The sequence below is a fragment of the Suncus etruscus genome, chromosome 7, assembly GCF_024139225.1.
Source record: "Suncus etruscus isolate mSunEtr1 chromosome 7, mSunEtr1.pri.cur, whole genome shotgun sequence".
Taxonomy (NCBI): domain Eukaryota; kingdom Metazoa; phylum Chordata; class Mammalia; order Eulipotyphla; family Soricidae; genus Suncus; species Suncus etruscus.
This window is the reverse complement of record NC_064854.1, coordinates 124,019,968-124,035,422: the sequence shown is the minus strand read 5'-3', so window position 1 is coordinate 124,035,422 and position 15,455 is coordinate 124,019,968. Positions and strand designations below refer to the sequence as shown.

Sequence of the window (15,455 nt, the reverse complement as noted above, 5' to 3'; positions counted from 1 at the left end):
AAAAGAAAGGAAAGGCCATATATAACAAACTCAACTAATCATTAATCACAATCAATAATAATTATTAACAATAAATTCATCATAATCAATAACAAAACACTGAAAGCCTTTACAATAAAGTACAAGACAAGAATGTTCACTCTCATCATTATTTTTCAACTAATATTGTAAATCTCTATCACAGAATTAGGCAAGAAAGAAATTAGGGCTTGAGAGATAATATAGCACATATGTTGCACTAATCATTGACAGGAGTAATTCCCTGAGCATAGAGCCAGGAATATCTTTGAGCACCACTGGTTGTAACCCCAAAACCAAAAAATAGAAGTGGGAAAGAAAACTTAACTGGATTCAGATTGGGAATGAAGAAGTAAAACTATCACTATAAATGACACAATACTACTCAGAGAAAACTCTAAAGTCCCCACCAAGAAACTTCTAGAACCAATGAACCAATAAGTGTATAGAGTTGAAGTGGCAGGCTACAAATCTATATAAAGAAATCTATTGGATTTTTATGTTTAAATAATGAATTAGAAGATTTAACAAATATGGTGTCAGAGAGAGAGCTCGGGCTCAGAGGGCTGAGTGCATGTTTTTCATTCAGGATACCTGGGTTCAAATCTTGGTGCTGCCTTGAGGACTGCTGGGAAATTACCCTCAATCTTAGAGCTGGGAGTAGCTCTCAGTGCTACAGGGTGTGTGACACACCCAAATAAAGTACTTAATATCAACTTAAAGAAAATGAGGGATTTATAACTAAAACTGATAAATAACTATTAAAAGAAGAGTGATCTCTGAGCACATAGCCAGGAGAAACCCCTGAGCATCAAAGGGTGTGGCCCAAAACAAAACCAAAAAAAAAAAAAAAGAGTACTTCACCCAGTCAGACTACATTCAGGTTTTTTTGGAGTGGGGCACACCTGGTCCATCTTGGGTTAGCAGCATGCAAGGCAAATGTCCTACTGCTGTGCTATTGCTCCGGCCCCTACATTCAGGCTTGAAGGAAGGATACATAGCTTCATGAATAAACAACAGCTCAGAAACTTTACAGACTCAAGAAAGCCTTAAAAGATGATCTGAGGGCCAGAGGAGATAGCACAGTGGTAGGGAGTTTGCCTTGTACACAGCTGACCAAGGACGGATGGTGGTTCGAATTCCGGCATCCCATATGGTCTCCCGTGCCTTATAGAAGCGATTTCTGAGTGCAGAGCCAGGAGTAATCCCTGAGCACTGCTGGGTGTGATCCCCCCTGAAAAAGAGATGAACTGAAAGTTCTACTTTAAGATAAAACAGACCAACAAACAGCAAACTCTACAGAAAAATGACACTAAATGTCATGACAATTAACGTCAATGGACTAAATGCACCAGTTTAATGCATTTTTGACCAGAGTGAAAAAATGGATCAAAAATCTGAATCCGGGGCCGGAGAGATAGCATGGAGGTAAGGCATTTGCCTTTCATGCAGGAGGTCATCGGTTCGAATCCCGGCGTCCCATATGGTCCCCCGTGCCTGCCAGGAGCAATTTCTGAGCCTGGAGCCAGGAATAACCCCTGAGCACTGCCGGGTGTGACCCAAAAACCACAAAAAAAAAATCTGAATCCAATATTTCTGCTGCCTACAAGAAATACATCTGAATAGTCAGCTCAACATAGACTCAAAATCAAAGGTTGGAAGACAATCATTCAAGCAAAAACTCTCTCTCTCTATTTTTTTTTTTTTTTTTGGTTTTTGGGTCATACCCAGCAGTGCTCAGGAGTCACTCCTGGCTCTATGCTCAGAAATCACTCCTGCAGGCTTGGGGGACCATATGGGATGCCGGGATTCGAACCTCCGTCCTTCTTCATGCAAGGCAAATGCCTTACCTCCATACTAGTTCTACACCCCCCAAAAAAACTCTCTTAAAGAGGCTGGAGTGGCCATACTAATATCAGAGGACATAGACATGTCCTCAAAGAAGAAATACAGATGGCAAAAGGCACATGAAAAATGATTCACATCACTAATCATCAGGGAGATGCAAAGCAAAACAACAATGAAGCATCGTCACATGCCACAGAGACTCTAGCTATGCTTTCAGTCTGGTCCCAGAATCATCTACATTCTCTGGTCCACTGCTTCAACCTTTTGCCTGATTGGGACCACTTTCCACAATTCCTCTACTTGCCCCTCAATTGTTCATTTCGCACTGACTCAATTCTTTTTCTACTGTGAAGTTGCCTACTTTACTTTTAAAAATGTGATAGAAGAAATGCATGGCTATAGATGATAGTAATATCCAGAAAACAATAAAGATGAGGGAAAGGAAGATCAGTCCACGGTAAAAAAAAAACTTGCCACAAAGAGTAGTGAGTGCAGTTAGGGTAAAGAAGTGTCCACTATGACAATGATCGTATTAACAGCTCACTTTGGACAAGAACTGAGTGCTGAAAGGGGATAAAGCGACATGCATGGTATCCCTTCATTAGCAATAGTGCAAATCACAATGTCAAAAAGGAGAAAGAGAAGCAAAATGCCTGCCTCAAAGACAGGTGAGGGTATGTGGTGAGGTAGATGGGAGGGAAACAGGGGACACTGGTGGCGAGAAGAGTGCACTGGTGAAGGGTGGTGTACATTCTATGACTGAAACTCAATCATGAACAATTTTGTAACCACTGTATTTAAATAATTATAAAAATAATAAAAGGCACAAAGTGTAAATAACAAGGTGATGCACTTCTATACATCTGACACAAATAATTTTACTATGTTCTGCATAGTAACAACATAAGAAGTAGAACAATTGGGAAAGCAGTGATCAAGAGAGTGAAGGCCAAATAGTAGTCCCTTAATTAAAGATTGAAAGGCAGATCAGCAACTTACCCCTTCTTCATTATTTTCATATACCAAGGAGCATATATCAGAATTAGAAAAGTGGCAGGAAATCTTGGGGTTCAACTTAGATTGAATCCTGTGTTTCGAGTAAGACATGATCAGAAATTTAAAGCTTGGACTAAGGTGGTAATAGGTACTAGCTGAGGGAGGCAAGTACTGTTTGTTGGAGAATACAAAGCAAGAGGAAGTGGGATACTTTCTGAAACTAGAGAGTAAGAGTAGTGTGTAAAACAAGGAACAGAACTTTCAAAAGAATAAACCTTTTACTGAATGTTATATATTTCCATAAGATTTTCTCTGCCTGTTGTCCCACCTTCTACCTTCCAGGTAGGGGCGCTGTTGAGAGCCTAATAAATAGTTTGGGATCCAGGTCCTCGGGGTCTTTTGGTAGAGTTTACTAGCTGGCTCCAGGTGTTTTTTGGATCTGGTAATAGGCTGACAAAGGACTCTGCACCCAACCTTCTTACCCCTTTACCCTCCTGTCTGTGTGGATTATTTGCTGCAGGTAAGTATTACCAAAATCTCCTCCCCCTCAAGGGGATAAGGAAATGGAAATCAATTTCTCATTCTGGGAGCTCTTTGAGGATCCATCGATAACCAATCAAGGTGTATATGGGACCCAACACTGAAATTATTATCAATATTTTATTTTCTATATTTATCATAACATCATTTTCCAGGCAATTACTCCTTTATTTTGAGTCTTCCTTTCACTCTTTTCTTAAACTTGTTATGACTAAATATGGAAGACTGCACAAGACCTTGACCCTAAGTTCTGTTTTGCTTTCTCTATCACACACATACACCTTAGTCTAAGAACAACTCTATATATGTGCATGAAGGTTTTTTTTTTTTTTTTTACACACTTACTTGCTTGTAAGAAGTCTCATTACCATCCAGTCCCGAGGAAAGACACTCATCTTCATTAGGTTGCGGAAAACACAGAAAATCTTCAGCAGAAATTCCTGACCAAAGAGGAAAATTAGATGTGAGACATCACCACTTCTACAATATACATTTCTGCATTAGGCCCTTCCTGACATCTAGACCAGAGGTTCCCACACTTATCTGATCTAAACCCTCTATCCAGAAAATAATCACTGACACCATGCCCCAGGACCCCCCCCCAAAGTAAACTAGCAAAAAGTATTTCCCAACCCTAATTGCACAATCTGAGGCTACTATCTCCCTCAACAATTGTTCTAATATTCCCTTGGAGATCTCACCTTCCATTTTGGGAAATGATGTCTAGACCAAAACAATGGATGGAAACAGCAGAGATTGATGCCTTTTGTGAAGGGTTTTTCCTCCCCCAAATTAATTATTCTTATTTCATTTTTTAAAACCTAAAACTGATTTTCTGTTAGAGTGTTTCATGAGAGTTCAGTTTAAGCAACCTTATTGGTCACATGGGAGCAGATTCAAGCAGAACAGAGGGAGTTCTGTGTATATGAAGCTCAATGCCTAAAGTCCAAGTCATATGGAATGACAAGCATTCAGCAGAACTGGCATAAAACTTAGTCTGAGGCTGTGAATCTTTGGTAAATGGTTCTTGAGCACTAACTACAAATTGCTTCCTTGGTTGTTAAAGAACACATTGAAAGGAGAGAAGTTTAGGGATAGAGAAGTAAAGGCTCTCAAAAATCTGCTTCTAAATGGAAGAGAGGGGTTTATTATATATACCATAATTTTTATAAGGGATATATATATACACATACACTGAAGGGTTTCGTTTATATACACATATGTATATATGGGATTTAAATCCCTCAAAAGCCAAATATACATTCTTCTCCAATGCACATGAGAGCATAGTTCATGATACAACACACACAGGTCACAAAACATTCCTCCATAAACTAAAAATGATAAAAATCATATAAACTATCCTCTCAGACCATGGTGGATTAAAAATTTAACACAAACAGAAATGGAGAAATAACTCAAACATCTGGAAATCAAATAGCTTACTACTGTACAACCAGTGGGTCAGAGGAAATAAAGAGATTCCTGGAAATAAACAAAATGAGGACATGATCTATCAGAACTCATGGGTTACAGCAAAAATGAGTTAAGAGTAAAATTCATAGCTACACAGGCATTCATTAGGAAGGATGAAAGGACCCAAATAGATAAACTAACTGCTGCACAGCTCAAGGAATCAGAAAACAATCAAATAAATGTAGTCCAAAGTAGGCAGGAGGAAAGAAATAGTAAAATTTAGAGTAAAAATTAATGTACTGGAATTCAAAAAACAACCCAACGTTAATAAAAACCATTATTTTGTTAACTAACCATTAATTTACATTAATATGTTCATTAAAATGAACACATTTTTCTTTTAAAAAGTAAACAAGATCAACAAACCACTAGCATGACACATAAAGAAAGAGAGAAGATCCTAATTGACCAAATCAGAGATGAAAGGGTGGGGGATGTCACAACAGATAGCATAGAAACTCAAAGGATAATCAGAGATTTCTTTGAAAATTGTTATGCCATGAAATAAGAGAACATAGAAGACAGAGATAAATTCTTGGACTCCAATCACCAATATCCCACAGATGAACCAAGATGATATGGAATACATGAACAGATCTATCACTATTGAGGAAACTAAAATGGCAATCAAAAGTCTTCCACAAAACATGGGCCAGAGAGATAGTACAGTGGGTAAGGTGCTTGCTTTACATCTGATCAATCTGGATTCAATCCTCAGCAATTTACATGGTCTCAAAGCACCACCAGGAGTGATTCCTGAGTACAGAGCCAGGAGTAATCCCTGAGCATGTGGATGTGGACTATAAACAAATGAAAAAAAGTCTCCTCCCATGGGGCTAAAGCAATAGCACAGTGGTAAGGCGTTTGCCTTGCACATGGCCAACAGAGGATGAAACAAGTTCAAATCCTGGCATCCCATAATAATGACAGAAAATGTAATACCAAGCATGGATTTATCTCTTCGGGAATTCCTCACTTATCCACGCAGGGGAAAAGGCATCCACAGCAAGCCTTTTGAGGAACCCCATGGGGGTTATTTCAGTTCTCCACACCAGGAAAATCTGGGTATACATCTGGTATGTCTCCTGAATTCTCCTAAGTTTATGTATGCTGTGGCAATAAATTAAAACAGTCCTATTCAACATAGTGCTGGAAGTTCTTGACATAGTGATTAGGCAAGAAAAAGACATCAAGGCATCAAGATAGGAAAGGAAAAAGTCAAGCTCTCACTGTTTGCAAATGACATGATAATACATTTAGAAAACCCTAAAGATTCTATTAAAAAGCTTTTGAAACAATAGATTCATATAGCAAAGTGGCAGGCTACAAAATTAACACACAAAAATCAATGGCCTTCTTTTTTTTGTTTTTTTTTTTTGTTTTTTTGTTTTTTTTTTTTTTTTTTTTTTTTGGATCACACCCGTTTGATGCTCAGGGGTTACTCCTGGCTAAGTGCTCAGAAATCGCCCCTGGCTTGGGGGGACCATATGGGACGCCGGGGGATCGAACCGCGGTCCGTTCTGTGGCTAGTGCTTGCAAGGCAGACACCTTACCTCTAGCGCCACCTCCCCGGCCCCATCAATGGCCTTCTTATACATCAATAATGATAGAGAAGAAATGGACATTAAGAAAACAACCCCACATTAGGGTCACACAAACTCAAATATCTTGGAGTCAACTTGACTAAAGATGTGAAGGACCTATACGAAGAAAACTATAAAACCCTGCTCCAAAAATAAGAGAGGACACACAGAAATGGAAACACATACCCTGCTCAATGACTGGGAGGATTAATATAATTGAAATGGTAACACTCCCCAAAGCATTGTACAGATTTAATGCAATCCCTCTAAGGACACCCATGACATTCTTCAAAGAAGTGGATCAAACACTCCTTATATGCATTTGGAACAATAGACACCCACAAATAGCTAGAGCAACACTTGGAAAAAGGAGTATGGGAGGCATCACTTTCCCAAACTTTAAATTGTATTACAAAGCTATAGTCATTAAAACAGCTTGGTACTGGAATAAAGACAGACCCTCAAGATCAGTGGAATAGACTTGAGTATTCAGAGAATGTGCCCCAGACATACAATCAATTAATCTTTAATAAAGGGACAAGAAATGCAAAATGGAGGGGCCGGGAAGGTGGTGCTAGAGGTAAGGTGTCTACCTTGCAAGCGCTAGCGAAGGACGGACCGCGGTTTGATCCCCTGGTGTCCCATATGGTCTCCCCAAGCCAGGGGCGATTTCTGAGTGCATAGCCAGGAGTAACCCCTGAGCGTCAAACGGGTGTGGCCCAAAAACCAAAAAAAAAAAGAAATGCAAAATGGAGCAGGGAAAGCCTCTTCAAGTAGTGTTGGAGCAAGTGGTCAGCTACTTGCAAAAAAGTGAACTCAAACCTCCATCTAACACCATGCACAAAGGTCAAATCCAAATGGATTAAAGGCCTGGATATCAGACCTGAAACCATAAGGTATACTGAACAACACTCCATGACATTGTGATTAAAGGCATCTTCAGGCAGAAACAGCACTCTCCATACAAGTGGAAACACAGATAAACAGATGGGACTATATTAAGCTATGAAGCTTCTGCACCTCAAAGGAAATAGTGCCTAAGATACTATTCACCCAATACCTGTCAGACAAGGAGCTAATATCTAAGATATACAAGTTACTGACAGAACTTGATGGTCAGTAGTTCGAATCCTGGCATCCCATATGTCCCCTGTGCCTGCCAGGAGCAATTTCTGAGTGCAGAGCCAGGAGTAACCCCTGAGTGCTGCAGGGTGTGACCCAAAACCAAAAATAAAAACAAAAAAGAAACTGTGGTACAAAAACATGATGGAATATTATGCAGTGTCAGGAGAGATGGAGTCATGAAATGTTCTTATACATGGATGGACATGGAAACTATTATGCTGAGTGAAATAAGTTAGATGGAGAGAGACATAGAATAGTCTCACTCATCTATGGGTTTTAAGAAAAATAAGAGACTTATAGTAATAATGCCCAGAGACAATAGAGATTTAGAGCTGGAAGGACCAGCTCATGATATGAAGCTCACCACAAAGAGTGGTGAGTGCACTAGAGAAATAACCGCACTAATAACTATCATGACAATGTTAATGAGTGAGAGAAGTAGAATGTCTATCTCGAAGACAGGCAGGGGTGGGAGAGGAGTGAGATGGGGAGCTTTGGTGGTGGGAATGTTGCATTGGTGAAGTGGGGTGTTCTTTTAATGACTGAAACTCAACTACAAACATATTTGTAATCATGGTGCTTAAATAAAGATATTAAGAAGAAAAAAAGAATAAGAGGCACCAGACGAAGAGATATAGCAATTATTTCTAATTGGCTCTTGTTGATCTAAGATTATACAATTCCATTTGCTGTCATGTTATATGAAGTAAATTTGTGCCTATAAGGGACAGACTAGGGTGGTGGGTAGGCCACTGGTAGTATGGGATTGGTGTTTAAGCATTTAATGCCTGAAATGGCTATACTATGTTAATAACATCTTGGTAAATCATGATGTTACAATAAAAATTAGGAGAAAAAAAAAAGATATGTCTTTCTTGATGCATTGTTGTAGTAGAGGGAATGTTAAAAACATAAGCAGGTAACTAAGCAGGGAACTAGGGAACTAGAGGCAGGAACTCTGAGTGACCCATTGTGGGAACTGGGTAGAGAAGAAAAGGCCATAAGTCATAAAAGTTGATTAGCACAGATGAACCCGACCAACCTAGTTGCCTACACAGAAATGGGACAAAGCCACATAAACAATTAGTTTATATGGAATTTAAAAAAGGATGAATTAAACACAAAAATTCCTAGCAACAGGGGGCTCACTGCTAGTTCCCTGGTGTACCCTCCTATCTCGATGTATTGTTTTGAAGCAATCAATTGGCAAACTCCATTTTTTGCCTTTCTTCTCTTTGTTCTGCAGTTTGTTATGCTGCCAGTGATATTCTTATTTAAAGTGCTCTGCATCCATGCTCTGAGCTGTAATTTTAAGTGACTGCCTAATTTTGGTGTGTCGATGTTATTATTTAAATCTTGCTCTCTTGCTTTAAGACTCAGTGTGATTAAGTAAGCAAACTCTGCTACCACATATGCACCAATGAAAGGATGTCAAAATTTCATAAAGTGACTATTAATAGGACTGAAGAAAGACATTGTGGGAAACACAATAGTAAAAAATTATAAAGAACTAGTACGAATAAATTCATGGCAACATATTATGTAATCTAGATGAAATGGACCAACTCTTAGAAGATATAACCAACATTTATTTAAGAGAAAATGTGAAAATCTGAGTATATATATATATATATATATCAGAAATGAAGATCAAATAAACAATTAAAAAGTTTCACAAATGGGGCCAGAGAGATAGCACAGCGGTAGGGCATTTGCCTTGCCTCAGCCAACCAGGGAGGAACCTGGTTTTAGTCCTGGCATCCTATATGGTTCCCCAGCCTGCCAGGAGCGGTTTCTGAGTGCAGAGCCAGGAGTAACCATGAGCGTCGCAGGGTGTGGTCCAAAAACCAATCAATCAATCAATCACCAATAAATAAATAAAGTTAAAAAAATTTTCACATAAATAAAATCACAGAACTGTATGCATACAGTTTCTATTAAGTACCCAAGGACCCCACTTTAGACAGATTTACATGCAGGAATCTTAACAAATAGGAGTAATGTTTAAGATTGAAGGGACTAAAGTAAATGAAGACAGCACTCTGGAAAAAGAACTATCTGACCTGACTAATTTGTTATTGACTTAACTATGATAAAATATGGAAGAGTGAGTTTCTGTACAGAGATACTTGATAGAGTAAGAAATCATAGTCCAATTTGAAAGTAAAAAGAAAACAAACTATAACCAAAGAAGCAATTAATTCCATGAAATACAAAGTCTTTGTTTTATAACTCACAAAGACTTTCAGAAACTGCTACCAAATGGAGCTTGGGAATGCTTAACTCTCATCTTTATTATGGGCCTATTTCTTTGCCCTATCTGCCCCTCAGTGCTCAGGTAGAGAATTGGGCACTGCTCATTCTTCATAAGTTTCTTCCAGAAATATATTTGTGTGAATAAAAGTTGTCACCACTGTTATTATAGTTACCAAATGGTAAAGCTTGGTATGGAGGAAACAAAATAAATTCCTGGCTTAATGAGAAGATGAGTGCCAATTTTCTGACAACAAATGAAAGAATAGGGGCCGGAGAGATAGCATGGAGGTAAGGCGTTTGTCTTTAATGCAGAAGGACAGTGGTTCGAATCCCGGCATCCCATATGATCCCCTGTGCCTGCCAGGGGAGATTTCTGAGCATAAAGCCAGTAGTAACCTCTGAGCACTGCTGGGTGTGACCCAAAAACAAAACAAAACAAAATAAAGTGAAGAACAATTTAAAAAAAAATAGGGGCCGGGCAGTGGCGCTAGAGGTAAGGTGCCTGCCTTGCCTGCGCTAGCCTTGGACGGACCGCGGTTTGATCCCCCGGCGTCCCATATGGTCCCCCAAGCCAGGAGCAACTTCTGAGCGCATAGCCACTAGTAACCCCTGAGCGTTACCGGGTGTGGCCCAAAAACCAAAAAAAAAAAAAAAAAATGAGAGAATAGCCTCTTCTGGAGGCACATGGTGAGAAGACTGCTCTTAAGTAAAACAATACTATTAACTGAGGTCTGGCTATCAAGGGACACTGCTGGTTTTCTGATTCTGACTGAGTTATAAAGCGAGGCTGGTGAATGCTACACCATTGACAGCACTGGTCACTTGCAGATACCGTCCGGCAGGTTAAAAGACTCTGAGAAGTCTCAGCTAACTTTTTCCTTTCCTAGGTAAAACTTCCAATGCTCTCTTGCTTACCTTAAGTTCATCTTTGCTCTGAAAGTTGTCCAGAAGGTGTTGGTAATGGGTATCACACATTTGACGAAGCAGCGAGAGAAGACAGGATACATACTCACCCTGTGGACCAATAAAAAATAACCAGTAACCACAGTGGTCATGTTTCCCCAATCCACAGAGGGTAAGGAGAGAAGGAAGGGTCTGAAATGGCCCCAATGATCATGAGAAGGAAGGTAATAAATGAAAATGAGTGTGGTTTTTTTTTTCTGCAAAGGGAAGCCCGATGGCTTGAAGGTTTTAATAAGATCCCTGCTGCATGGGGCTTATTGAAAAACCTTAGCTAACAAAGAAGCACTACAAAGTCAGACAGATATATTCTAGATTTTGTTTTTGCTAGAGAGGTCTTTGCCAATCTTTAGTTACAAATTATTGCTAGAGCATCATATTAAAATGTGGAGAAAGAAAAGGGTTCTTGGCCTTCTCTGGAGAGAATATGTTTGATTGGGAAGAACTTTAACAAACATTTCACTGGATCCTTCTCAGAGATTATAGACAGGGGATCAGGAATATGGAACATAGTCAGTCAACATATTTGGATGGTGGCTGGAAAGCAAAGAAATTTGAACTGACCTTAGTTCCCTCCACATTTTTTTTTATTTGGGGAGGGTAATACCTGGATGTGCTCAAGACTTACTCCTGGCTCTCTGCTCAAGGATCCTTACCAGCAGAGCTCAGGAACCATATTCTGGTGACATGGATCAAACCATATTGGCTGCATATAAGGCAAGCATTTTACATTCTGTATTATCTCTCTTGTTCTGAATTGACCTTTCTGAGATGATGAGATACCAATATTTTTTGATATATAGACTTTTAAGACTAACATTTTAAGGATAAAAAGAAGTTTTAGGGAGTGGTAGCACAGTGGTAGGACATTTGCCTTGCACGTGACTGACCCAGGGTGGATGCAGGTTTGATCCCTGTCATCTCATATGGTCCCCCAAGTCAGGGGCAATTTCTGAGTGCAGAGCCAGGAGTGCCACTGGGTGTGGCCCATCGCTCCACCTCCCAGACAAAAAGTTTTTTTTTTCCAGACAAAAAGTTTTAAAATTTTCTTCAAGTTTTAACTTGGATACATAGAAAATCTATGGACTTCAAAGGCTTTATTGACCTTATGGCAACTTTTGAAGTAGTGTGGCTGACATGACCTTCTCTTAGAAGGTTGTCTCCTCAAAAGAGATAAATGAAAATACTTAATCTGTATGATTTTCAAATATTTTTGAAACAAGGGTACTTGACAAGTTTCTTTTTTTTTTTTTTTTTTGGGCCACACCCGGCGGTGCTCAGGGGTTTACTCCTGGCTGTCTGCTCAGAAATAGCTCCTGGCAGGCACGGGGGACCATATGAGACACCGGGATTCAAACCAACCACCTTTGATCCTGGATCGGCTGCTTGCCAGGCAAACGCCGCTGTGCTATCTCTCCGGGCCCGGAAATATTAGCTTTATTCGGTGGACAAGACTGAAGTCCAAAGACTCAGCCTCAGTTCCAGCAAAAAAGCCCTTGACAAGTTTCTTAATCTCTCAAATATTTTCTAGCCAATCAAATTGTTATATACACCTATAAAATAGATGCATGTATATAAATCTCAATTTTATCCAAAAAACATATGAGCCATGAAGCCTAACTGTAGAAGATCAGATGACTGATGTATATAAACATTTTAAGTAAAACATTAGTACATAAGAAGAGCTCAATAAAAGATGGTAAATACCATCTTTATTTACTCTAATTTAAAATAATTAATTAGTATTGGTAAGTTGTTATTATTATTTTTTATTCCAAGGAGTGCATTAGTCCTGGAGGTATTGTGATACCAGGCTGACATGTGAAATGGATGGCGTGAGCTCCTATTATTCCACTTCCTAGTGCCAAAAATCCATTTAATATATTGTCATTGGATAGATAGCATATCAGATATTAAACTGATCAGAACAGATACTACGTTTGATCTCAGCCAAAAGGTTGAGAAGTGATGGTAACTTATTTGTAAAAGAGCACTAGACAGGGTCTGGCTCATAGCAAGCACTAAACCACATGGGTTAGAAGGATGGATTTCTGAGGTTGCAAACCGAGTGCATGTATTTTTACCTACAGTGATGACATTCTCAATGGTCTTTCTAAGGGAGAAGACATTTCTTCCTAAGACAAATGCTCCCCCCAAATATCTGCTCTGTTCCCTCTAGCTTAGTAGAGCTTAGTTGGGTCTCTTAGTAGGTTTTCTTCCAAGACATCACTGTAGTCTCTCACCTGGAAGATTCTATACAATCTGAACTAAGAGTTCTACTAAGAACTCTGGGTATAGGAGTGGGGGCATAGAAATTCTGGGTATAGAAATCAGATGCTATCTCTCATCTTTCCTAAGAAGCTTTCCCATTCTGTTAATTAAGCTCAGCTAATCAGATCAAAGATGATCATTTTTCTGTAAGCTAGTGTAATTCTACCTCATGTTTTCCTGATACTTTGGTACCATTTAGATACAAACACTATAAAGACCAACAATTAATTTATGAACATAAGCAAATTCTGAGAAGATTAATTTTATTCTTCACACCATTTAGGAGAGCTTGTTCCTGTAATAAACAATTTTTTCATCTTTACCCTCTTAAATTTATCCCTTCTTGATTCCACACCTCAGAAAACATGCTGGCTTGAAGGTAGAGGCCAATGGACAATGTGTGCAGAAAAAAGGACAGGAAGGATTCCATGAGTCTGCCACAGACTCTTAGGAGTATGAATCTAGAATTTTTGGAGTGAAGATGGGGGTCAAATTTGAAATGAGTAACAGCATGCTGACAACCATACAGGATGGAAGGCTGATATGAAGGTAGTGAAATGGTGAGATGGGGATTGGCGTGGAGGAGCCCCAGGTTAGAAAAGAAAGAAAACCTGTATGTTAGTTACTAACAGTGATCTCGGCTGTGCATTGCGGGCACCGCTGCCCTCTTACCGCCTCCTGAGAGTGCGATTTGCTCATGATGGTGAGCAGGGTCTGCAAAAGCACATCTAGGAGGCTTTCCACCATCATTTCTACCTCCTCCAAGACATCTGCCTCCTGGAGCAAGCAGCAAGAGAATATAAGTTAGCACAGGCATGGCTGACATGCAGCTGGCAATATTTATTAAATCAGCATCATTAAACATCAAGAATGGAGTTCTGACTGAGTTCTCAATACTGAACTCATAGCCCCATTAGTATGCAGTATCAAGAACCATGAAAAATGACTCTGAGAGCACATGGCATTCCTTTTACTCTTACTTGAATAATGGGTGGGTCTTACTCTAACCAGACCACCTTAATACATCCATAATTTTGAAATTCAAGCACATTTGTTAATTTCAGTAAATAGAGCAGAAGCAAGTATCTTGAGTCAAATGTTTCTTTGATTTCCCTAAAAAAAAGTCTTGAGAAAGCATACTACTACTAAAACTTTGAGAAAATGACATGCACACCAAGAAGGTTTAGTGGCAGTAGTTTCACTTTTGCTAGTGTACAAAGTAGTTTTGAGTATTTTGGGGTATTTTCTTCTCTGGTGATCTCAATTTTTGTCAGTTATGATAGCTGCCCAGTACACATGGGTTTCTGTTCCAGCTCCTCAGCATCCTTGTTCCTGTTCTCTGGTTCAATTGAAAGATACTGTTCTCAGTAATTTTTTTCAGGTGGCTTCACAAAAACAAGAGAAACTGTCTTCTCATGAAGGACTGCTTCCCAGTGACCCGGCTCTGATTTAGGAAGATCTGTGTTACTCTTTCAAATATATCTCACACATTTAATTTTAGATATTGTAGTTTGGTTTTGATTACCTCACAAAGAGATTTCCAAAATTTCTTCTCCAGTCTCAAATGTATTACTGATTCATAAGTCTATCTGTCCATCTATCTATCTTTCATTAAAAATTTACCATATGCCAGTCACTAAAAACTGTGTACATATTTGTAAACAAGAAAGATATTATCTCTATTCTCATGGATTAAAACTTTATACTTATTATAAAATCATGCCATTTCAAAATGAAGGTTTTGAGCATTGAAGTCAGAGTTGACTTTCTCAACTCTTATATGTGAAATATCTGAAAAAATCATATGAAATTGCAACCCAATTCTATAACCCAACAGACAACCAGAACAATTCCTTTAGATTTTGCTATTTCTTTCAATTCTCTCTTTTCCCTTTTAACTGTTTCAATTAATTTTCTTTAGTTAGTATTAAGCTCCCTTATATCCTCCTCCCCAGCCTGCCCTTGGGCTATTCTGCTAGTAGACCTATGTACTTAGTATTGCTTCTTGGAGATCTGATGGGAAGGAGAGCTATCAACTTTCTTGGAGCCAAGAGCTAACAACAGGGTCACCAAAATCATCACAGTCTCTCTGCCAAGCTATGACCATAGTCATTTTAATTTTTATAAGGTCATTAGGTTGCTCAAACCAAGCATAATCTCCCATTTCTCTACACAAATAGCCTAACCATTTTTGTTCTTTATCACTTGAACACTGTCTTAATTTTAAATGCACTTGAAATTTTATTCTCTGAAAACATTATCTTAATAAGTTGGTATAGCTCAGAACATTATTATTTTTATTTATACTTTCCTACAGTTTCTCAACATATCCTTTCTTCTGTTAACATAAAAATATAAAATAGGTATCATTAGGGCCTGGAG

The 15,455-nt window shown here is 38.9% G+C and overlaps 1 protein-coding gene and 1 non-coding gene across 12 annotated transcripts in view; both read right to left on the bottom strand.

The window, feature by feature from the left end:
- The window catches only part of DOCK3 (dedicator of cytokinesis 3), a 391,971-nt gene that overhangs the window by 70,891 nt on the left and 305,625 nt on the right, over positions 1-15,455 (bottom strand). For 10 of the 11 annotated variants that reach the window (XM_049776670.1, XM_049776679.1, XM_049776672.1 and 7 more), the window contains 3 exons: positions 13,704-13,850; positions 10,758-10,856; positions 3,748-3,842 (listed from right to left, as the gene is read on the bottom strand). In XM_049776670.1, coding sequence (XP_049632627.1) covers positions 3,748-3,842; positions 10,758-10,856; positions 13,704-13,850 — 341 coding nt within the window. The remainder of the gene's footprint in view (positions 1-3,747; positions 3,843-10,757; positions 10,857-13,703; positions 13,851-15,455) is intronic. The other variant, XM_049776675.1, reaches the window with a different exon arrangement.
- LOC126014920 (U2 spliceosomal RNA) lies at positions 12,579-12,772 on the bottom strand. Its single transcript, XR_007497868.1, has one exon. It is a non-coding gene; the product is annotated as a U2 spliceosomal RNA (small nuclear RNA).